The 22,644-nt window shown below is 43.7% G+C and overlaps 1 protein-coding gene across 15 annotated transcripts in view; it reads left to right on the forward strand.

Moving 5' to 3' along the window:
• Positions 1 to 21,639, forward strand: part of trip12 (thyroid hormone receptor interactor 12) — a 37,693-nt gene extending 16,054 nt beyond the window's left edge. For 3 of the 15 annotated variants that reach the window (XM_072392648.1, XM_072392646.1, XM_072392647.1), the window contains exons 2-41: positions 1,513 to 1,659; positions 2,025 to 2,150; positions 2,352 to 3,139; positions 5,680 to 5,785; positions 6,822 to 6,958; positions 7,132 to 7,215; positions 7,332 to 7,427; positions 7,514 to 7,665; positions 7,836 to 7,871; positions 7,971 to 8,066; positions 8,161 to 8,253; positions 8,341 to 8,502; positions 9,239 to 9,307; positions 9,454 to 9,619; positions 9,940 to 10,057; positions 10,287 to 10,443; positions 12,280 to 12,433; positions 12,780 to 13,008; positions 13,143 to 13,261; positions 13,652 to 13,859; positions 14,182 to 14,282; positions 14,494 to 14,668; positions 14,748 to 14,889; positions 15,132 to 15,323; positions 15,442 to 15,701; positions 15,793 to 15,950; positions 16,057 to 16,130; positions 16,239 to 16,438; positions 16,699 to 16,826; positions 17,075 to 17,226; positions 17,346 to 17,488; positions 17,597 to 17,753; positions 17,874 to 17,972; positions 18,053 to 18,167; positions 18,512 to 18,666; positions 18,791 to 18,955; positions 19,055 to 19,441; positions 19,641 to 19,735; positions 19,885 to 19,988; positions 20,075 to 21,639. In XM_072392648.1, the coding sequence (XP_072248749.1) occupies positions 1,562 to 1,659; positions 2,025 to 2,150; positions 2,352 to 3,139; positions 5,680 to 5,785; positions 6,822 to 6,958; positions 7,132 to 7,215; positions 7,332 to 7,427; positions 7,514 to 7,665; positions 7,836 to 7,871; positions 7,971 to 8,066; positions 8,161 to 8,253; positions 8,341 to 8,502; positions 9,239 to 9,307; positions 9,454 to 9,619; positions 9,940 to 10,057; positions 10,287 to 10,443; positions 12,280 to 12,433; positions 12,780 to 13,008; positions 13,143 to 13,261; positions 13,652 to 13,859; positions 14,182 to 14,282; positions 14,494 to 14,668; positions 14,748 to 14,889; positions 15,132 to 15,323; positions 15,442 to 15,701; positions 15,793 to 15,950; positions 16,057 to 16,130; positions 16,239 to 16,438; positions 16,699 to 16,826; positions 17,075 to 17,226; positions 17,346 to 17,488; positions 17,597 to 17,753; positions 17,874 to 17,972; positions 18,053 to 18,167; positions 18,512 to 18,666; positions 18,791 to 18,955; positions 19,055 to 19,441; positions 19,641 to 19,735; positions 19,885 to 19,988; positions 20,075 to 20,271 (6,393 nt within the window). In that variant the 5' untranslated portion in view covers positions 1,513 to 1,561 and the 3' untranslated portion in view covers positions 20,272 to 21,639. The remainder of the gene's footprint in view (positions 1 to 1,512; positions 1,660 to 2,024; positions 2,151 to 2,351; positions 3,140 to 5,679; positions 5,786 to 6,821; positions 6,959 to 7,131; positions 7,216 to 7,331; positions 7,428 to 7,513; positions 7,666 to 7,835; positions 7,872 to 7,970; positions 8,067 to 8,160; positions 8,254 to 8,340; positions 8,503 to 9,238; positions 9,308 to 9,453; positions 9,620 to 9,939; positions 10,058 to 10,286; positions 10,444 to 12,279; positions 12,434 to 12,779; positions 13,009 to 13,142; positions 13,262 to 13,651; positions 13,860 to 14,181; positions 14,283 to 14,493; positions 14,669 to 14,747; positions 14,890 to 15,131; positions 15,324 to 15,441; positions 15,702 to 15,792; positions 15,951 to 16,056; positions 16,131 to 16,238; positions 16,439 to 16,698; positions 16,827 to 17,074; positions 17,227 to 17,345; positions 17,489 to 17,596; positions 17,754 to 17,873; positions 17,973 to 18,052; positions 18,168 to 18,511; positions 18,667 to 18,790; positions 18,956 to 19,054; positions 19,442 to 19,640; positions 19,736 to 19,884; positions 19,989 to 20,074) is intronic. The other 12 variants (XM_072392652.1, XM_072392651.1, XM_072392656.1 and 9 more) reach the window with 12 other exon arrangements.
• The last annotated feature ends 1,005 nt before the right edge of the window (positions 21,640 to 22,644 follow it).

The following is a 22,644-nucleotide window of genomic DNA, read 5'->3' on the forward strand; positions in this document are numbered from 1 at the left end:
GCGACTGAGCTACTGTCAAATGTATGGGGCAGGCTAGGATATGAGTGGCTAAACATGCTAACGTTACTCGGTGTTGGCAGACAACTACGTCAGAAATACAGGCCTGTAAATCATGGGTACAAAAACTGGACACTGTCGTGTTTGCTTAGTTGTGCTGTAATGGAAACCTTGAAGGGCTAGCCTTAAATGCCGTCGATCATTTGATGTACTTAACCAAATACAGGATAGGCGAGTGGAGCACCAGTTGTCAGACTAGTCGAATAACAAAGACTAGGATGCACTGTCAGTGCAGGCCTAACATGGCCCTTTGAGATTGGCAAGTGTGGCGTATTTTTGTGATTCATATCGGTGATATCACTGCTCATATTCATTCTTAGGGGATCATTTAGTGTTTCTTTTTTTATATGGCTAAAGGTATTGAGGCAATGATGGGGGTTTCTTAGTTTTTACAAGGAATAAAATCATTCAACTCTATGCACTCTCTCCATATCAGTCACTCCTCATCAGTACCATTATGTCATTGAGACTGACTTAGAAATGACACTTCTTTAAGTGTTGCGAAGATTTTCTTTAACATTTAAACTGAGATAGTTATTGTACCCCCCTGGCAACCCGCCCATCTAGAGCAGTTCTCTAAATATAATTGAATATTAAGGACATTTAAAAGAAAATCAACTACTTCTGATGTTGAAGTTTGACACAAAGATGACTATATTTTTTTTTCTGTAGTTTCTAGGACTTTGATGCTAACTTTAAACATTAAAATAAATTGACCATGACCTTGATTATTGACACTCAAAGGGGATCTTGGGCTGTAGTATTAATTGCGTTCATAGAATTATATTCTCGCCATTTTTAAAGTCAGAAATGTGTTAAGTACACTCGAGCTAAGTAGAATTCATGCTGTAAGTTTTATGGTTTCAGAAAACTGAGCTCATAATAAATGGTGGCATAACTGCAAAGTTGCCACGTCACAGATTTTCATGGACAATTAGAACGAAGTATAGAGGGTTTTTTTTTGTTTGTTTGTTAGTTTTTTAGTCAAACTGTAAATATTGTTGCTCCCACCAGCTGACTGAGGAAACAGCAGGGTCGCTGGAAATGAACCAAGCAATTCATAGATCTTTCTGGAGTTATTTAGAGAAAGGTGATCAGTTAACCCTTCGATCAGAGCAATCTTGATTAGCTGTAGTTAATAAAATCATTTTAAGTTTTACTCTACTGGTCTTGATTGCTTTAATTGTGGGTTTTGTGGAAGCATGATGCTTCTATCAGCACATCCAAATCCTTGTGTCAACAATAGGATTGGTGGGTTGGTTTCTGATTGGAACTTTTGTGCATCTTGATGGATGAGCTTGAGCAAAGTAAAAGGGTCGTAGCGCTCGTTATCTCAAATGAGCTAGATCTTGTGCTCGAATCTGACTGAAGCGGCAACTTTTTTTGTTTGTTTTTGTACTATCATGTTTTTTCAGTATTGTCATGTTTTTTTTGCTTCTTTTTTTTTCATTTCAGTGAATGGTAGTGTCTAGAAAGGGTATGTCCCTTCAGGAGAGAGGTGCCAATGTCCAACCGGCCTAATTCCAATCCAGGGGGGTCACTGCGCCGTTCACAGAGGAACACTGCTGCGGCCCAGCCACAAGACCATACAGTAGCTGGAAGGTGAGTCTACCAGCATATTTAGATTATACTTAGAATCTCAGTACATTACAGTCAGCAATGCTAGTTTGGTTTTCCTAAAGGGATCAACCGCTGAACCTTATGTCTACTTGAGATGAGTTTGCACTTAGGTCGGCACTTTGGGCAGATAACTGGGATTTCAGTGTTGAATGATTATCTTGGCCTTACTCTTAGAGAAAGCTTATTTTGCTTGCTTAGGCAGATGTGATTAACTCTTTTTCATGCTACTCCAGAGGTGTTATTGATAAGAGGATTTGCAGTGATTAGGGGATTGATCAGATTTCTTTTATGTGGCTTCATAACAGAAACCCACACTGTTCCTTGCTCTTTAATGTCCAACCTTACAGGTTGCAGTCAGAGCAGGTAAAACATAAAGCAAATTCCCCACCTGAAAGTAGAAGACCTAATTCTAAGGCTCCCAAAGCCACAGCCAGCTCAGCCACTGGCCAGTCCAGAGGGCACAGCTCAAGAAGGTACCCCTATTTTCTCCTTGGTGCTCAGAGTATGTGTGTGTGTGTCTTTAGGTTTCCGTCCCTGTCGTGTGTGTTGTACTACTGTGGATTATGTTCTAAATCTGAATAAGTACAGTTAAATTGTCTTTGTAATTAAGCACTTTTCCATTTGAAGGGCTTTCCTAAGATGATAATTTATTGTTCCCTTTTGCTCCCTAACAGAAGCGGTCTTACACTGTCCGTGGCTTCATTTGTATTTCAAGACGACCCAGAGGCTGCCGGAACATCTGAACAAGAGCGACCAGGCCACCAGTCAAAGAGCGAGGGCACCCGAGGACTCAAACGAAGCGACGCTCCTGACCAAATTAGTGTCCTTGGACCAACCCCTGCCAAGAAGCCCAAGTCACTCCCCCCTACCAGAGACAATACCTCAGAGACCAAGAAAGGCCCAGCTAAGTCCAAGAAGAGACCAGTAGCCTCCGAATCACCTGCACCGTCAGGCCGAGGTCAGAACAAGAAGAGTGTGGCCGCTGGGGCCTCCTCAGTCCAGAAACGGAAAAAATCAGACTCTGTCCCCGGCCTAAGTAGCACCGCTGGGTCCCTCCCCAATTGCACCGAGGGCAGAACTGCAAAACCCACCAAGCTGGCGTCTAAATCGGCCGCCTCAGCCAAAGCTGGGTGTAGCAACGTGACGGACTCCTCCTCTTCTGCCTCCTCCTCCTCTTCTTCCTCCACCACAGGCACCAACAGCACTGCAACACAGGGCGCTCGAGTCAAACAGGGAAAAGATCAGACCAAGGCGCGTCGTTCTCGGTCAGCATCAAGCCCTTCTCCACGTCGTAGTACGCGTGACAAAGAGCAGGCTAAAACTGCCAGCTCTTCAAAATTTGAGTGGGCAGCACGCTTCAACCCCAAAGTAAACTTGCCAAAACCCAAACTGCCCTTGCCCGGATCCTCCAAAACTGAGACCTCCAAACCTGGGCCATCAGGATTACAAGCTAAACTAGCAAGTGAGTTGTACAACCTGTGTATGGGCTGTCTATATTCTGGCAGAAATACTTTACATATGTCCATCTTTTTGTTTTAAAAAAAAAAAACCCAAAACCTTTCCACCTCATTTACTTTTACTTCAGAAACATTTTGTATACCAGTAGTTCACACATATACTGATTAAATGGGTAGGTGCTTTAACTGTGCTATGTTTGGTGCTTTGATGGAAGTTATATCTCTGGGATTTATGTCACAGGACCTGTGATTCATCAGCATCACAACATTAGTGACAAACCTCAGTCTAATCTGTTGAAAACGAATGTAAACCAGAGATAAACCACACAGAACCTCTCGACTAATATAAGAAAACTAAATACGCACGCATGTGGAATCTCACCAACCTTTATCCAGATATTTTTGCAACTTGCCTTCTGTTTGTGTATCACGTGTAAGTGCAGTTGACAAATGGCCGACACACTGCACATAAGAAAGCATGTGTGTGTGTCTGGACTGGTGTGTTTGGTTCGTATGCAGCGAGTGTGGGCTTTACGGAGCTAGTGAGCTGGCTCAGATTTCAGAGGTCTGAAACAGGAGAAGGGCTAAATGCAATCAGCTGCGTGATTGTAGGATGTCAGGAACAACGTTTTTGGGGGCATTTACTTGTGACTTCACCATTAACTCAGAAACTAAACTCTGGAGTAACTTGAAAGCAGAACAACAAATTGCATCATGATAGAGGGGCGGTGGATCTTTTCCTTTTTTCCCCTTTATGTCATGAGATGTTGAGGCGGCATCTTGATCTCATCAGGCTGACTCGGTTATTGCGTTGGCATTGCATTCATGCCTTGTATTCAGTGCGAGTTTGTGCGGTTTTTCAGTGTCCGTGGCGAAAGCCGCTTTGATTCGGGGTTTTGAGCACGCTGTCGGTATCAATAGCTGAGTGTCAACACTTGTAAATATCATTCTCTGATTTAAAATGTTTTGTTTTGACTAGACCAGACAGGAATGCTTTAATGATCCTTCTGGTGGCAACCCACGGAAGGTTGACGGTGTTTCTGAATTTCAACATTCTGTATCTTTCACACTAAAATCGGACAGAAACGACCCGCTGACTCAGCTCCAAGACTGGCCTCCATTGATATCAGACCCTGTAACATACCAGTCTGGCAAGTTCTCTATTGATACTTGCCACTAAAGCCGGGTCACGCCTTGGACTTGTAGTACTCTCCCAAAAATCTTTGTGGACAACTTAAAGAAATGGCTTTCAAAGTAAGTCAAATGTATGAGATGCTTCAATATTAAATTTAGAATAAATACGGCCTCCCTGCTGCCTCAGACATCACTTTAGATAAAGTAACACCCGGTGAGCTACTCTGTGGCCCACAAATGTCTGATGATAAGCTATATATATATATATATATATATATATATATATATATATATAATGTGTGTGTAATAAAGCAGAAATCGGGTGTTTATGATGAAGTGAGCGGATGCTGCTGAGGTTGGTGTGGGGTCTGGCTTTTCTAGGCGGGTGAAAGCATAGTAACTTTAGTCTGCTCTGTGTCATGGACTCCGGCCCAAATGGAGAGACACCCCCCACCCACCCCTTAGTTGGTTTTCACGTGTTGGCCCACCAGCTGACTGACGAGGGGTATGTGTGAGGGTAGGGAAGGATCACAGGCTGCTTCTCTCCGAGGGAAAGAACTTCATCCCTCTTGGTAAAACTTAATCTTTGGGCTTTTACCTTTCCTCATATTTTGATACGGTCTCCTGTAATGGTGAGTAGCCTCGCACAACGCCTTCAGATTCGACACTCTGTTACTTTTTTAATTGCAAAAGGCCGTTTTGATTTTGTTCCTTATCGACCGTTCCTGCAGGCTACGCGGTTGAACAGAAATTGATTGTTTGCTTGGTTCTGATTCTTTGGGAAACGTTTGGTGGAAATTTGCTGAAATGTTGTTTTTTTTGTTTGTTTGTTTTTTTTTTTAATTCTGTAGCAAATGGGATACAACCACATGGTCAAATGAGGTCCAAAAATAATTTTTATTTTATGTCTGATTCATTTGGTCTTGATTTTTTTTTTCTTTTTTTGTGTTTATTTTTGTACTTCAGAATTATGAGTCACAGATCTAGCATGAAGGTTGTCCTGTCATAGGGCCGTGGTCGTGTTACTATTAATATCCTTTTGGCTGGTAGTTCACAGCTCCAAACGAACAGCCACCACTCTTTTGCTGTATTGAAAAGTCATACTAAGCAGTGCTCAGCATCAGTCTTTACTCTAACAAACTACACAAACTCAGATTTTTCTCAGAGCCATAAGCAAATCCTTCATATGGAGCAGTGCTTTGCATGTGGCCACAGCCTACTTTGTTTCTCTGTTCTGTGTATTATTTCATTGCAGATATTTAGTGAATCCTGAGCGGGGATCTGTTTTAGCAATGAAACCCAATTTTTAAAAAAAAAAAAAAAAAAAAAAAAAAAAAAAAATTCAATAAAATGTAAAAAATGCCTCTTATCACACAGCTTATGCGAGTGTCTGCTGTTTTATTCACATTAGGTTTTAGGAAGTCCACCAAGAAGCGAAGCGAGTCTCCCCCAGCAGAGCTCCCCAGTTTTCGGCGGAGCACACGCCAGAAGACCACGGGCTCCTGTGCCAGCACCAGGTAAGAATGGCGGCGTTGACTCGGTTCATTAATTAGAAGGAGATACGGACGTCGGTGAGGATCGGCCAAATGTCAGAAATGCCTCTTTTCATTTCTCATTCAGCACATAAAAAGATAGTTGTTGAACTAAAACTACAACTTCGCAATGGTGAGGTTGGTGTAAGACTATTCTACCAGAAAGCTGTCAATCAAACAAGTGAAGAAAGGACAACTGATATAGAAGTTGTTATCTTTATCTCTCTTTGGGCTTTCTGTTGTTTACTTGACTATTGGGCAGATCCTGGTCGCGATAAATGTCTTTCTGTGTCAAACTCACCCGACGTTGTCTTCTCAGCCACTTCAACCTAAGTAATCAGCTGCATCGTGAGAGCGCTCACTCTGATTGGCTGTTGAGCATAATGACACAACGAAACATGTTTCTCGTGGCAGTGCTGCGTTGACTGGCTGAAATGGTTGATTAGACATGTTGTTCAAACCCATGATGTTGGGTGTACAGTGCAGTAGAATGTACGCCAGCTGTTGTGACGTCAGTTTAGTTGCGCAACGCTGTGTGCGAGGGCGAGAACGGCGAGCAAAAACAAAGCATTGGGCCAAAGAGGCCTGAAATGGGAAGGCTTTGAGTGTCCTGATCATTGTGTGTTACAGTAGAACCTTTGAGCTGCATGGAGAATAACCTTAAGTACATTAGAGACTGCATAAGATTACATGTTATTTTTTTATCTGGCACATTACAATAAAACCTCTTTGATGTTGGACACATTTTAAACAACGGCTAAACTTTGACAGCCTGTAGCTGCTGATACAGGTAGAAGAATGTGAAGAGGTCGTAATGCCCCTCGTTTTGAATCTCCACCTTTTTTTTTTGTATGAAAATTATCCAGAGACATCTCCCCCTCCTCCTCCTCCTCCTCCTCCTCCTCCTCCTCCTCCTCCTCCTCCTCCTCCTCCTCCTCCTCCTCCTCCTCCTCCTCCTCCTCCTCCTCCTCCTCCAAAACCTGTCTCTTATCTTTTAAATTTCTCTGCACTCCTGTAACAGTCGGCGGGGCTCAGGCCTGGGCAAGCGCGGGGCAGCCGACGCTCGCCGACAGGAGAAAATGGCCGACTCCGACAACAACCAAGACGGGGCCAACTCATCAGCTGCTCGGACTGATGAGGCATCACAGGGAGCTTCAGGTAACTGGCACAGAAAATACTGTGATAATCCAGCACATATGCAAACACACAGTTGGTTTAGGAGTTATGATTGAGAAACCATTGGGTATTCAATGACTTATCAGTATTTTTTGTTTTGTTTTTAATTTTTCATCCTTTTGTTAATTTCCCTCTTGTATTGTTTCTCTGTTCAGCCTCGAGCTCAGTTGCTGGAGCAGTGGGCATGACCACCTCTGGAGAGAGTGAGTCTGATGATTCTGAAATGGGAAGGCTTCAAGGTTTGTTCAGAGTCTCAGGTTTTTCTTTTCTTCCTTTTTAATGTGAAGTAAAACTAGTTATTTAAGTGTAAGAAATGTATTTGCCCCCTAAACCTTTCCATTTGTGTTCTTTGTAGCTCTACTGGAGGCCAGAGGTCTCCCCCCTCACCTTTTTGGACCTCTGGGCCCCCGTATGTCACAACTGTTTCACAGGACCATAGGCAGTGGAGCCAGTGAGTCCAGTCATCCCACAAATTGGCAGCGTTTCTTGTTGAGCTGTAGGCATCTTTGTGAATAAAAATCCCTTTTCTGTTTTCAGGTTCCAAGGCCCAGCAGCTCCTGCAGGGCCTTCAGGCCACAGGCGACGAGTATCAGCAGCTCCAAGCTGCCATTGAGATGTGCCAGCTGCTGGTGATGGGTAATGAGGAAACACTTGGTGGATTTCCTGTTAAGAATGTGGTGCCTGCTTTGGTAAGCCTTATTCACGTTGGCCATTAACCGTTCCAAGTCATACAGACAGTGAATGGGGTCTATTTTCTGTATTTTTCTTCTGGGCCTCGCCGACACGTTAATTTTATTTAACATTGTTTTATGTTGTGTGATACTTCATTTATAACAAATGTGTTAAACTTTTCTCACAGATTACACTGTTACAAATGGAGCAAAACTTTGAAATAGTGAGTCCAAATCTTTTTAATTACTGCAAAGTTTTCTCATTATTATTATTTCCTTTGTAATCCAACTGATTTGACACATGCCTTGCTCTGTGCACACAGATGAATCATGCCTCCCGTGCACTCACGTACATGATGGAGGCCCTCCCTCGATCTTCTGCTGTGGTTGTCGATGCTATTCCTGTCTTCCTGGAGAAGGTATGACACGGTGCTCTTTACCATCTCTTACTTGTTATTTGGCGATGGTTTCCTTTTGACATGCTAACGGTTTGCGCCACCTTCTCGTCTGCAGCTTCAGGTGATCCAGTTCATTGACGTAGCGGAGCAGGCCCTGACCGCCTTGGAGATGTTGTCAAGGCGACACAGCAAAGCCATTTTGCAGGCTGTAAGTACAGCGCACTCATTCACCTTGCCTTTCCATTGTCCTCTCTCATCTGTGCGCGCCTTCACTCTGCCGTGTCATCCCTCACAGGGTGGGCTCGCTGACTGCCTCGTCTACCTGGAATTCTTTAGCATCAATGCTCAGAGGAATGCCTTGGCCATTGCAGCTAACTGCTGCCAGAGCATTACTCCAGACGAGTTCCACTTTGTTGCTGATTCTCTTCCGCTGTTGACTCAGAGACTCACTCACCAGGTACACCCCCCACCCCCCCCACCCCACGTCATACAGTAGTTGGATTTGTTTTTTTTGTGGAGCAAGTTTCATATTCCACCAATTGAACTAATAGTAAATGCAAAAGGGAAAAATGGTGGTGGAACCACTCAGCAGCTTTTTATGCATTTAGGTCAGATAGGAGAAAGCTCTTACGTGTGACAGCTCTTCTCATCAGCACCCTCTTGTTGTGGTACCAGACAGTTGCATAAGTGTAAACTAATCAAAAGCAATACATGTTAACTTCTATCCATGAACCTGTGAGCCTCCGGCAGGAATTTACAATGGCCAACAACTCAAAAATGTCAGCTTGTTGTCTGTGAAACTGAAAATAAACCAAAGCAGAGGCCTGCTTTAGGCTGAAGGTCAAGTATCTCTCTGTAGTTTGTAGACAAGGTTTCAAACTGAAAAGTCATGCTACAGACTGGTCCACGACTGGAAAAACAGGATTTACACAAACAACTTTCAGGCATTTATTACTCATCCTCCTGTAGGGGAAAAAAAAAACCTACCAATTTATTTAATTACTTAATTTTTTTTATCTAAATTTGGATCTATTTGTAGCGAGTGTTTTATGCTACAGCTGCAGCTACTGGAACACCGCTGTAGAAAAGAAAGTCTTTGTGCTACAACTGGAATGCGTCGGTCCTTGAATTGATATTGACCAGCATCTCAGCCACGTTTTTCACTGAACTTTACTGTTTTTGCACCTTTTCAGGATAAAAAGTCAGTCGAAAGCACTTGTCTCTGTTTCGCCAGACTGGTGGACAACTTTCAACATGAAGAAGTTTGTACCTTTTTTTTTTTTTTCCCATTATTATTACTTTTAACATTTAACAATATATGTGCTGTGTCAGTTGATTGTGGTTTGCCACTGATACCATCTAGCTGCCCAGCTAATATGCACGTGCGCGTCTGTATCTGAATCCCCAGAACCTGCTGCAGGAGGTGGCTTCACGGGACCTGTTGACCAACATTCAGCAGCTGCTGGTTGTGACCCCTCCTGTTCTCAGCTCGGGGATGTTCATCATGGTCGTGCGCATGTTTTCACTCATGTGCTCCAACTGTCCATGTCTGGCAGTCCAGCTTATGAAACAGAGTGAGTAGCTCGCACCTCCGTAGGTTACTCCATGGGGTCTTGGTAATTGAGCGTACAGTAAGAAGTTTTTTTTGTTTTTTTTTTAAGAAGTTTCCATTCTTATTTTGTTCTCATTATACAGTATTTGATTGGCAATAAAGTTGTTTCAAAAATAACTGCGACATCCATCAGTTGTGAACGAGAACATGCGTCATAGCTTCAAAGCAATTTGATTGCGAGCAGACCCATCTGATGTGATCCCATGTGATTGACTGCATGTTTGATCAGCCTGGTGGTCACTCCAAACCGTAATGTCTTTTGTGATATTTCCTCCCAAACAGATATAGCAGAAACTCTGCGTTTTCTCTTGTGTGGTGCGTCTAATGGCAGCTGCCAGGAGCAGATTGAACTGGTACCCCGGAGCCCCCAGGAGCTTTATGAACTGACTTCGCTCATATGGTAACGTTTATCTGTTACGATCACACTTCTCAATATAGAGGAGGGAAGAGAGAAAAAAAAAAAAAACTCATAACCATATTTCCTTAAATAAAAACTGGGATTCTATTAAAAGCCTGGCCTTTTATAGGGACTGGGGTGTAGTCGACAAAAACAAATGGAAGCCGGCTTAAGTAAAATTCTGTGGCTTTTTGAAACCATTCTTCCCTTTCCTTTTTTTTTCTTCTTGCAGTGAGCTGATGCCCTGCCTGCCCAGAGAGGGCATATTTGCTGTGGATTTAATGCTGAAGAAGGGCAGTGCCCAGACAACAGAGGGAGCAATCTGGCAGTGGAGGGATGACCGGGGCCTGTGGCATCCCTACAACCGCATCGACAGCCGCATTATTGAGGTAGAAATTTATTTCACCAGTGCATGTTGAACCCTTTAAAGCGCTTGTATAAACTGGAGCTCAAATTATTCAAATGCATTCTGGTTGGTCATTCTCGATCTCTGCATGTCAAAGTCTGTTTTAAAAACTAACGTCATAGACGTTAATGTCAACTGCACTGTGCTTTGAGTGCATGACCGTTGGTCAATGTGCAACTTAATAGGTGGTTTTAGTAGCCATCAACAACTCTGACAGAGTTCTGGTTGGGTGTTTGTACACTCCTCTTGGCAGAAATCAGTGAATTGGATTTATAGGTTTGCTGGTATTGACCTTTCTTAATGACAGTATACTTATGGGGGGAAAAAATTGTATATTTTGAGACATCTATGAAGTATTAGAGGGCCGATGGCATGACTTGGACATGCTTGTTTTATGCAACAGCCAATGTTTTTGGGGTTGAATGCATCATCTTTGCTCCTCCAAACTTAGCTCTGATCATTCTGGCCAAAGAAATAAGCTCGACTGCAAACAATCAAGCAATCTTGAGCTCCGCTGAGTTAATCCAATGGGGTGTATGCATTGTTTAAACCTCCATATATATGTCTACCTGGTGTTTTCAGAAAGCCCACATAGATTAAAACTCCTGCTCAGTCCTCTGGTTTTGCGTAGAGAGTAATGAATGAATGATTTACACATTCAAAATGTTATTTTACTTGTTACTTAGCAACATTTGGGGGGTTTACCGTGTCAGCATCAGCTAATGTTTACCAGGGTTCCTGCGGGGTCTTAAAAAGTCTTAAAAGCATTGAATTTCTGAATTTGGAAATAATACCTGAATTTTTATATATCGTCTTAAAACTTGTGCAATATGTAACTTCTCCGTATCGCATTCTCCTTAAAAGTTTCGTTTGTCAACCACTATTATTTTGATTAAATAACGTAGCCTAAATAAAGAGAAGTGGGACCAATAATTGAGAACGCAACTGCTCCGGGTCTGAACACGTCTCTTTGCGACAGCACGGGCCTCCACACGGACCACAGGCAACAAGCCAAGCAGAAGCGCAACACAAGAAGTTTGTTTTTAATGTTAGTTTACGCATTTCATGTTTTATGGGGAAATGTAGATTTAACGACGCTTGGCGACTGCAAGCATTTTGTCACTGGTTAAAACCGGTGGACAACAATGTATTCCAGGCTTTTTGCACTGTATGCAAAACAAAACCCAAAAACATTCAGCTTGGTACCGTGGGCATGAAGGCTTTAGAGTCCAATGCCAAGTCATCCAAGCACATCAAGTCAACCAAAGGGAAGTATCAAACTCTTTCCATCGCCGGAGTATTTCAACCTGCTAACGTTAGCCAGTTAGCTGTTAATGTGCCTGAAGCAGCTAACGTAAACCAGCTAGCTGCTAGCGCGACATCCCCCCCCAGCTACGAACGCAACTAGAGTGGATCCTTTTGGGTCCACACCAACGATGAAAATTCAATTGTTCAGGACTCTCTCTGCTCCCCATATTCCCAGCTTGGAATTAGTAGCTAGCTGATGTAACCAATGTTAAAAAAAAGAACTGAACTGTGTTCGTCAAACTTTTGTGTGGCCTGCTGAAACTTTTTTTTTGGTCCACATTTTAACATTTGTTTGAGAAATAAATTTACAAATTAAAATAATAATTCTTTGCCGGTAGGTCTGTGAAATAGGTATTAAGTTTTTATATAAATGGTCTTAAAAAGATCTAAAAAGACTTGAATTTGACCTGACGGAACCTGTAGGAACCCTGGTTTACACATACAATAATATGCAGCTTATCTGAACGTGATACTGACAATGGGTGTGTTTTGTGATTATCTGGCCTCGCAGACGGCCCACCAGAATGGGGAGGATGAGATCAGTTTGTCAACCCTGGGCCGTGTGTACACAATTGACTTCAACTCTATGCAGCAGATAAATGAAGACACAGGAACAGCGCGCGGTATCCAGAGGAAGCCCAACCCTCTCGCCAACCCTAATACAGGTAATGCAGTCCTTTGTTAATCGATTTTGTGTTGATATTACTTTGTATGACTTTTTTTTTCTATTACAATAATAATCCATCAAGCTCTTCAAAGAAAAAAAAGCCATCAGAAAATCTTAAAAGAGCAATTAATTTTCAAATTTTACCGTCCGGTGAAGACGAGCAGCTTTTCTTTAAGATAAGGCAGTCCGCTCCAAGCGGAAAGAAGCTCCTTAAACGGACTTCTCCACATGTGTGGACCCGCTGTATAAAGACACAGCGTTTTGTTTTAAGTGGTTACTGAACTGAAACTGATTCCAGAGCATTTGAACAAACAGAACTGACCTTTTTCAACGTCTGTTTTCAGGGAGTCACCAAGAGGTTCGTCGAGAAGACGCACGAGCCCAGTTGATGAAAGAGGACCCTGAGCTGGCAAAGTGCTTCATTAAAACGCTGTTTGGGGTCTTGTACGAGGTGTACAGCTCATCAGCTGGTCCGGCTGTCCGACACAAGTGCCTTAGAGCCATCCTCAGGATCATATACTTTGCAGATGCAGAGCTGCTGAAGGATGTGCTAAGGAATCATGCTGTGTCCAGGTAACACCGCCAGGGCTGCTTTTACTATACCAGTGAAAGGGGTTGATGATGCCTTTGTATTTCAAAGAAACAAGCTGGTTACTTGGAACAGTGTTTGAGTTGAAAGTAAATTGCTTTTGTCTTCATCTCTACAGTCACATTGCCTCCATGCTATCCAGCCAGGACCTGAAGATTGTAGTGGGATCGCTGCAGATGGCTGAGATCCTCATGCAGAAGCTGCCTGATGTCTTCAGTGTCTATTTCAGAAGAGAAGGTAGAGAGGGATTCTACGGAAGCTCTTACCGCACCTATTGCGCTCATCCGAGCAGATGACCTACAGTTTTGAACGAATAGCGTTGAGCTAAGCATCCTGAGACAAAGTTGCTCTGAAGATGATGTATGATGCGGCTGACATTAATCCTGCCGCTTCTCGTGTTGGATTATCTTTCTGGCTGAATGTATCCCTTTTATCTCCAATTTGTGAACACTTTTTAAGGTTAATCCTAAAATAAGAGTCTGCTTTGTATCGAATGTCTATCACAGAAGCTTCAACCTCCCATACCGTTGCTGCATTGGCTGCATTTTATATTCAACTACAGTCCTTGTGGAGTTGTGCTTTTTGTAAGGCTTTGATGTAATTCCTTCTCTCTCACTTCTCTTCAAGGTGTCATGCACCAGGTGAAGAACCTCGCAGAGTCTGAGAGCTTTCTCGTCACCAGTCCCCCGAAGGCGTGCCCTAGTGGCACTGCCAGTCTCTGCACTACGACCATCAGCACTGCATCCACCACATCCACCAATAATGCAACGCCTGACCTGGGCTCACCCAGCTTCCAGCACAGCATGGACGACTCGCTGGACCTCAGCCCACAGGGGTGAGTTGGAGGGAATGTGTGGCTTTGGTTTGGCTGTCAATAGATTTGTTTTTAAAAACTACATTTCAAGCACAGGCGCATATTTAGTGATGCTCAGACACACTTACTTGCTGCACCCTGTTTCGAATGACCTAAAACCAGTTGTAGATACATTTATTGACAGCGAGCTTAAACAAATTCATTGGAAACTGAAAATCTTAACGTATTTTATTTGCTCTAAGTATGTATGTGGTTTAGTTGTAATTTCTATAAGTTTAATTTTCTTTCCCAACCTGGAAGCACTCTATGAATAATCTTTTTTTCTTTTTCTTTCCCCTCCAAGGCGGTTAAGTGATGTCCTGAAGAGGAAACGACTTCCAAAAAGAGGACCCAGAAGGCCAAAATACTCTCCCCCAAGAGATGATGATAAAGTAGACAATCAGGGTAAGCGTTGTTGTCCTGTGTGCCAATTTTCGAGGTATTTAAATATTTGTTTGTCTCGTGAATTGAACCCTGACTGTTAAGCAGTAGGACTCTTTAGTAACTGGCTGCAGGTTTAATTGTTGATGACTGATAAGTGATCATGGCCTGTAGTGGCACTCTGTGGTTTTAGTTGCACGGTGAATCAATAACTCCTTCCTTTTCTTCTTTGCAGCCAAGAGTCCTACCAGTACTCAGTCACCCAAATCATCGTTCTTGGCCAGTCTTAATCCCAAGACTTGGGGGAAACTGGGTGCCCAGACCAGCAATGCCAACTCGGAGCCCTCGCGCACACCTGGAGTGAGCGGCCTGACTCGGCCACCTCCTAAGGACTCGGTTTCAAATAACAGGTGTGTAGATGGTTGTTGATGAAGTTTGTTGCTGAATAATGTATCGACTATTTTGTCAATGCCTGATTTCCTTTTGTAGAGACAAGATAAAAGCCTGGATCAAAGAACAGGCGAGTAAATTTGTGGAGCGTTACTTCAACTCTGAGAATGTGGATGGCAGCAACCCTGCACTGAATGTACTCCAGAGACTTTGCACAGCTACTGAGCAGCTCAACCTCCAGGTAAAACATTTCCTCCAAGCGAAAACATGAGATTATCGATTAGAAATTGAACGCTAACAAAATGGCCAACAGCTTAAAGGACATGTATTGCTGTTTATGTTGAGAAGCTTCTGCAATGCAACCCTTTTTACCAGAAGGCTCAGATTCCTACAAAGGCTAACATGTTGATCTCCTGTGTTCAGTAAGTGTATTGAAAAGCAGTGCAAACCATGACTGAGATGTTTCTGTGATGTTTTTCCCAGCTGGATGGTGGCTTGGAGTGCCTAGTTGAGATCTCCAGTATTGTATCAGAATCCGACGTGTCGTCCTTTGAGATCCAGCACAGTGGGCTGGTGAAGCAGCTCCTGATCTACCTTACCTCCAACTCGGACCGAGACTTGTTGAGTCGCGACGTGCGGCTCAAGAGGTTCCTCCACGTGTTCTCTGGCTGTCCGGTGAGAGACGACAACTTGAGTGTTGCCGCGAAAATGTTTAGATTGCCTAAAAGTCTAAAAATGTATGTCTGCTGTGTACAATGACCTGTGTCCTCTCCTAAATTTGTGTTTCGCTTAGTCTCTCAAGAAAGTGGAGGTTGTACATGCACATTGGAGGGTTCGTGACCTACGTTACTTTACTTTTGTGTGGTCCTCGTTATTTTATCCCGCTCTCTGTGGTTCACAGGTTCCTGGAATGGAGCCCGTAGGTCGTCTGGAACCTACAGAAAACGCACCTTTCCTGGCTCTGGTGCACAAGATGAACAGCTGTCTCAGCCAAATGGAGCAGTTTCCTGTCAAAGTGCACGACTTCCCCAGTGGCAACGGCAATGGCAGCAGGTCTGTTGTTGGACATAAACGGGGTCGGTCTGACCACTTGAAGTACCGCTGCTGGATATACATTTTTAATCGGATTAATTTCTCTCTTCAGGGGATCTCAGGCGCTGAAGTTCTTCAACACACATCAGCTCAAGTGTCAACTGCAGAGACACCCAGATTGCACTAATGTTAAACAGTGGAAAGGAGGCCCTGTGAAGATCGACCCGCTGGCTCTGGTGCAAGCAATTGAGAGATATCTTGTGGTCAGAGGTAAGGGACTTTGAAGAGTTTGGAGACTACCAGTGGTCCCTTCAAACTGGAAGTGCGTAGCTTTGAGTATTCCTGCAGATCTTTACCAGCCATGTTTTCCCTGCAGGATATGGTCGAATCAGAGAAGAAGACGAAGACAGTGATGATGACGGTTCAGACGATGAAATAGACGAATCACTGGTATTTGAGTGCATTCATGTCACATCAAGCTTCTCTTTTGTTTGTAAACCATCTGTGTGAATTTGTTGTAAATATAGTTGTAACACGTTTAATTCTGTGGCCACGCAGGCGGCACAGTTCCTGAATTCTGGCAGTGTTCGTCACAGACTACAGTTCTACATCGGTGACCACCTATTACCATACAACATGACCGTGTACCAGGCTGTGCGACAGTACAGTCTTCAGGCAGAAGAAGAAAGGGAGTCGACAGATGACGAGGCAAATCCACTTGGACGAGCTGGAATCTGGACCAAAACGCACACGATATGGTAGAAATACTCTCAAACATCGATGTGACGGCTAAGTTAAATCCCTTCAGTTTAATCTTACAAGCAGCGCCGAGCCCATTCGGAGCATCTTCAGCCTCTAGGTCCACAACAGTTGTTTGTTTCACAGGGGCTAGCAGTGGCTTAAAATGGTGTTGATTTGATTTAATTAGTTTATTCCTTTTACATTTTTTTAAAATCGTTGCAATGCGGCTCTTGAAGTGTGAAAATGGTTCAAATGGGTCCGTCTCGTCTCTTGCCAGGTATAAGCCCGTGAGAGAAGATGAGGATGGTAGCAAAGACACTGTGGGTGGAAAGAGGGGCCGAGCACAGACTGCTCCCACCAAAACATCACCTCGCAACGCCAAGAAGCAGGATGAGCTGTGGCACGGTGAGAGTCTTCAAGTTTTACACTTAACCAACTTATATTACAGCTGTGGGTCACTTTCTGCTGCATCTGCCTCTGTTTTTAACCTGTTTGTGTGTAAAAAATGTTCCATTCACTGCTGAATTCCTCTTCCTCCTTCTTATGAGGTTTAAAGATGTCAATAAATTGAATGGTGGTGAAGAAGATGACGCTTTTCTTTGAATGTGAGGAGTGTAGGAGTCGGTTCCCTTAAAGTCTTCTCTTGTTTCCAGATGGTGTATGTCCCAGCGTCATCAATCCCTTAGAGACATACCTCACTTCAGAGCCTCCAGAGACCATAACCTTTGATGACCCCTCTTTAGAGGTCATCCTTCTGCTGAGGGTCTTCCAGTCCATCAGTAGATACTGGTTCTACTTACATGATGTAAGTCTCCTTCAGTCATCATGGGATCGGATGAAGGCAGGGATTTTGCGTTGTTTTTTTCCTTTGTCTGTCCACGTTGCTCTGATTTCAGTTAAAGGTTCATTTTCCCTTGTTTGTAGAATGCTGCGTGTAAGGAAATTATTCTGACGAACGAGTTTATCAACAGTAAACTGACTGCCAAAGCCAATCGTCAGCTACAGGACCCGCTGGTCATCATGACAGGAAACATACCTACCTGGCTCATTGAGCTAGGAAAGACCTGGTAAGTGTTCGGCGATGCTGATCTTTCTCTGATCTGTGAAGAGAGATAAAACCAGGATTATTTTTAGTTGAATTTGAATCTGAATCCGTTCCCTCTCCACCTCCACAGCCCCTTCTTCTTCCCCTTCGACACCCGGCAGATGCTATTCTACGTAACTGCCTTTGATCGTGACAGAGCCATGCAGCGCTTACTGGACACAAACCCTGAGATCAACCAGTCAGATTCTCAGGACAGCAGAGTTGCACCACGTCTCGACAGAAAAAAGGTGCCGTTTCTTTATTGTTCTTGCGCTGTAACATCTGATGGAATGCACTAAAAACATAACCTGCCCGAGAGCTCAGCAGTGTGGTTTTCATCAGTAATTTCCCTCCCTCGTCTTCTACAGAGGACGATAAACCGCGATGAGCTCCTCAAACAGGCCGAGTCTGTAATGCAGGACCTTGGAAGCTCCAGGGCAATGCTGGAGATTCAGTACGAGAATGAGGTGCGTCTTCAACTTCCGCCTGTACACTGGAATTGATCAGCTGTTCACGTGGAGGAGATTCAAGATGTCTTTCCTTTCAGGTCGGCACCGGTCTCGGCCCCACTCAGGAGTTCTACGCTCTGGTATCTCAGGAGCTTCAGAGAGCCGATCTTGGTCTTTGGAGAGGCGAAGAGGTTACTCTGGCCAATCCAAAAGGTGCCCCCCCCCCACGTCTTGTAACTTTGAACCAACATGTGTTCAGTATGATTTAACATTTCATGACTGTTATCTGACACAAGACGAGATGCTGTTATGTGCAGCGACATTAATTAATCAGGGATTTTTGGGCCCACTCTGATCTGTTCATTGGTCCTTTGTCACTGAAAATTCCTCAACAAGACAATAAAATGTGCATTTTAGAGATGAGAGTCTCATGTTTTGAGTTATTGAAATTCCTCTGAATGTTACACACAGACAGGGAAAATAACTGCGTTATACTAGGATTATAATTAGACTTCCTTTTCCCTCTCATGACACTGTGCTCTGTCATTGCTCAACAGGAAACCAAGAGGGAACCAAGTACATGTTCAGCACCAGAGGACTGTTTGCTGTTCCCTTCGGCCGGACAACCAAACCAGCACATATAGCCAAAATCAAAATGAAGTTCCGCTTCTTAGGAAAGTTAATGGCCAAAGCCATTATGGACTTTAGACTGGTAACTGCTTCCATTTTCTACTTTTCTTTGTCAACACACGCATCCAAAAGTAGATTGTTTAGTTGTAGTATGCTTGTGCCAGTTTTTGTTGACTTTACATCAACATTTCCGATCCTTTTCCCAGCTGGATCTGCCCCTGGGGCTTCCATTTTATAAGTGGATGCTGCGACATGAGATGTCGATCAGCTCGCACGACTTGGTGAACATTGATCCCGGCGTGGCGAAGTCCATCCAGCACCTGGAGGATATCATCCGCCAGAAGAAGAGGCTGGAACAGGACCGATCACAGGTGACGCACGGCGCGGAGGATGTTTGATGAAAGCGTTTACTTCTCTGTACGTTCGCGTGCCTCGTTAACCTGAGTTTTGTCCTGTTTTGGTCTCATCAGACCAGGGAGACCTTACAGCAGGCGCTCGAGAGCCTGAACATGAACGGCTGCTCAGTGGAGGACCTGGGTTTGGACTTCACTCTTCCAGGATTCCCAAACATTGAGCTGAAAAAGGGTGGCAAAGACATCCCCGTCACGATCTACAACCTGGAGGAGTACCTCAGGGTGCGTGATGGATGTGTTGCTCTTCTTGTAATTCTCCTTTTCACCCACTTTGTCTCGCTGTTGTTTTTGTTCTTTTCATTAAATCGTCTTTTTTTTCTCTCCCTGCAGTTGGTCGTGTACTGGACTTTAAATGAAGGAGTGTCAAGACAATTTGAGTCATTTAGGGAAGGGTTTGAGTCGGTCTTCCCTTTGCATCACCTGCAGTATTTCTACCCAGATGAGGTAAGAGACTTTGTCCTGCATGTTCCTGCCCTTCTGTTAAACCGCTCTGTGGTGGCATATTTTAGTCTGTTAATTCCTTGTGTTATGATTCCTGAGGAATTAGCAGTTTTGCACGTAGTAAAAACAAAACCTCTGTTCTTAATCAGTTTTCACCTCTCCCCCCCCCCCCCCCCCCCTTTCTTCTTGTTGCTCACTGCAGCTCGACCAGTTGCTGTGTGGAAGTAAATCGGAGACGTGGGACGTGAAGACGCTGATGGAGTGTTGTCGACCAGACCACGGCTACACGCACGACAGGTGAGGCAAACCGACACATTCGTACAGCGTAACTCCACCCGGTTCACGAACTGCTCGCTCGTTTCTTTGACTCCGGCTTCCCACTGAATCCTGTTACTACACCTCTTCGATGAGATGTTGATGTTGATGTGTGATGTCCGTTTCCGCAGCCGTGCCGTTCGGTTCCTGTTCGAGGTGTTGAGCAGCTTCGACGCCGAGCAGCAGAGACTTTTCCTGCAGTTTGTCACAGGAAGCCCACGACTGCCTGTCGGAGGTGATTGTTGAAAGCTTTCAGTGCATCAGCAGCACACGATGGCACCCTAAGTTCACTTCTAACTCCTCTGCGGTTTTGTCCGTTAGGTTTCCGGAGCCTGAATCCCCCCCTGACAATTGTGAGGAAGACGTTTGAGTCGACCGAGAACCCGGACGACTTCCTCCCTTCAGTCATGACCTGTGTCAACTACCTGAAGCTGCCTGATTACTCCAGCATAGAGATCATGCGAGAGAAACTGTTGATTGCAGCTCGTGAGGGCCAGCAGTCTTTCCACCTTTCCTGATCTCGCCACATCTCACATTTAAATGCCTTCTTCAGCGACTGATGAAATCATGACTTCCTTAGTTTTTTTGTAATCACATACATTAAGGCTATGTGTACAGCCTTCTTGTTAGGAACAGCAGCTTGCAGAAAAAGTAAGACTTTAAATATATATTTGCTGCCCCGGGTCTCTCGAAAAAAGAAAAAAAAAAAGAAAGATGGAAAGGCGCTCCATGACTCAGAACTTAAAATATTAAAAAAAAACAAAACAAGAGAGAGAGTAAAACTTATATCAGTAGTTGAGTAATGTTAAAAAGATGAAAACATCTGGGTGACATTTTAAATTGCATTGCTATGTGATATTTAAAAAAAGAAAAAGAGAAAAAAAAGGGATGTCTCCTCTCCAGAGTGGCGGACGACTTACTGCGTGTCGGGGAGGAAGGGGAAGGGAGGGGAGGGGGGGTCCATTGAGCAAGCTAGGTTTACTTTAGCTCCAAAGATCATTTGTACAGACAAATTTGCAGACTTTGCTCATTCTACACATTTGATAGAATAGCTCTTTGTTTTCATGTCTCCCCCTCGGTTCGTCACTCGGCATTTTGTTCTGTATTATATTGGCCCCAGTTTGTGTGTTGCGATTTGGTTCAGCTTCCTCCCCCTTTTTGTGTGTCTTTGCTTCCAGTTGTGAAAAGGAGAGTTGCAGTTGGTTGAATGCGGGTAGTGATGAGCTCATATTATCTTTTTTTTTTTTCTCTTCTTCTTCAAGTTCTTTTTTCTTAACCCCCCCCCTTTACCCAAGTTGAAATAGTGTTCTGGCCTCCTTTATAGAGCTTCAGCTCAGACGAAGAGTTGTAACCGATGTGTTGATCAGGTAAATTTGTTTTGCTCTTGTTTTGATAGAGTTTAGCGTCTTTTTGTTTTGGCCCTACTGGGTGTGTGGGGTTATCTTGGTAGACCAAGCTCTGAGCAACCCTCGACACATAATGTAGCTGGGCACAAAAAAAATAAAAAATTTGGCTGGTCTCATTTTATCGTTTAATGGCCAGATGCAGAAGCATTTCAAGTTCATTTATGGAATAAAGTATATATGCAGTTTCACACCCTGTTTGAGGTGGGAATGTCTGCTTTACTTTCTTTTTTTTTTTTTTTTTTTTTAATTTTCTATATTGTCTTTATTTCTTGCTGTAGTTGATTTATTATTTTTTTTTCTTTGCACTGCTGGCTTGGAACAAACCGTGGTGTGCACCTGCAGTCTGTGGCCAGGGGAGGGCGCCACTGTATGCTTTCCTGGCCCAATCGTTCATGTGCTGGTTTCTAAGATCTGCAATAATTTACTGCATCAGGTTCATGTTTTTACCTGAACATAAATAAAGTAACTGTTTGACTCATATTTGATGATGGTTGGTTTTATTCCCCCTCATCCCTCTTTGGTTTCCTACATTCCAGCAGTTTCCCGAAGTCTCTTCTCAAAGCTGGCCGTTATTCTGCAACACGTGCATTCATCTGGTTCTCCCTTTCTATCTCTATGCTGAGCAGGTTTATTTCAGTTGCTGTATCATTACACAAGGCGTGTGCAGGCTTTTATTCAGTAGATTTTTCTCTGAGAGTGTGGATTGTTGCTGTTCCTAAACCAAGAATAAAAACCACTCTCAGAGAGACGACCTCAGTTCCCACCATGGATTAAACTTCAAAGATTCTACCAACATGCCACGATGCTGTTCCTACAAAACAAATGCGCCTGCTGATGAAGAACTTTGCTTTTTAAACGAACCTCCCGTTTGGGTGTGTGTCATGAATGTTTCCCAACCCTAAACAGATTCCATTTCAGTCATCCTCTGTTTAATTCTCCTCATTTGTACCTTCTCTCGCTGTTTCAGACTGAATGGTACAGTTAGCTGGCTTTAACGTGCAGACTACCACTTTAATGTTCTTTCTCCACGATAAGTCACTGTTGTTTAGCTGGCTTTGACCAGACTGTGGGCTTTTGAAGAAAGTGCCGTGTTTCCTCCAATCAGAGGTTCCCACTTCGACGGAAGCTTCAAATTAAAAATCCCCCAAACTGTTCTGCCCTGTTTCAGCTTCCAGAGCAAATTATTCACAGCTGCTATCACTCACAACCCTTTCAAGTTATTGATTGATGCCACTTGCACCACGAATTCTGGTGCATCGACCTCCGGCTGTGGTCCTCCTAGATGTTTCTACAACTTGAATGATGTCCACCTTTTAACTAAGAAAAGGAGTTATTAAAGTTAGGTTTACAAACCTATCACAGACATTCATGTGAAACAAAGGTTTGAGCTGTTCCAAGCTTGTAGAAATATTCTATGGAAGTACAGATGCTGTTTTCTCCCAAACAAGTAATATGTGAAGAGTCGGACTACTTACTGACTACATG

The sequence above is a fragment of the Leuresthes tenuis genome, unplaced genomic scaffold, assembly GCF_036924035.1.
Source record: "Leuresthes tenuis unplaced genomic scaffold, fLeuTen1.0.hap1 SCAF_9, whole genome shotgun sequence".
NCBI classification, from domain to species: domain Eukaryota; kingdom Metazoa; phylum Chordata; class Actinopteri; order Atheriniformes; family Atherinopsidae; genus Leuresthes; species Leuresthes tenuis.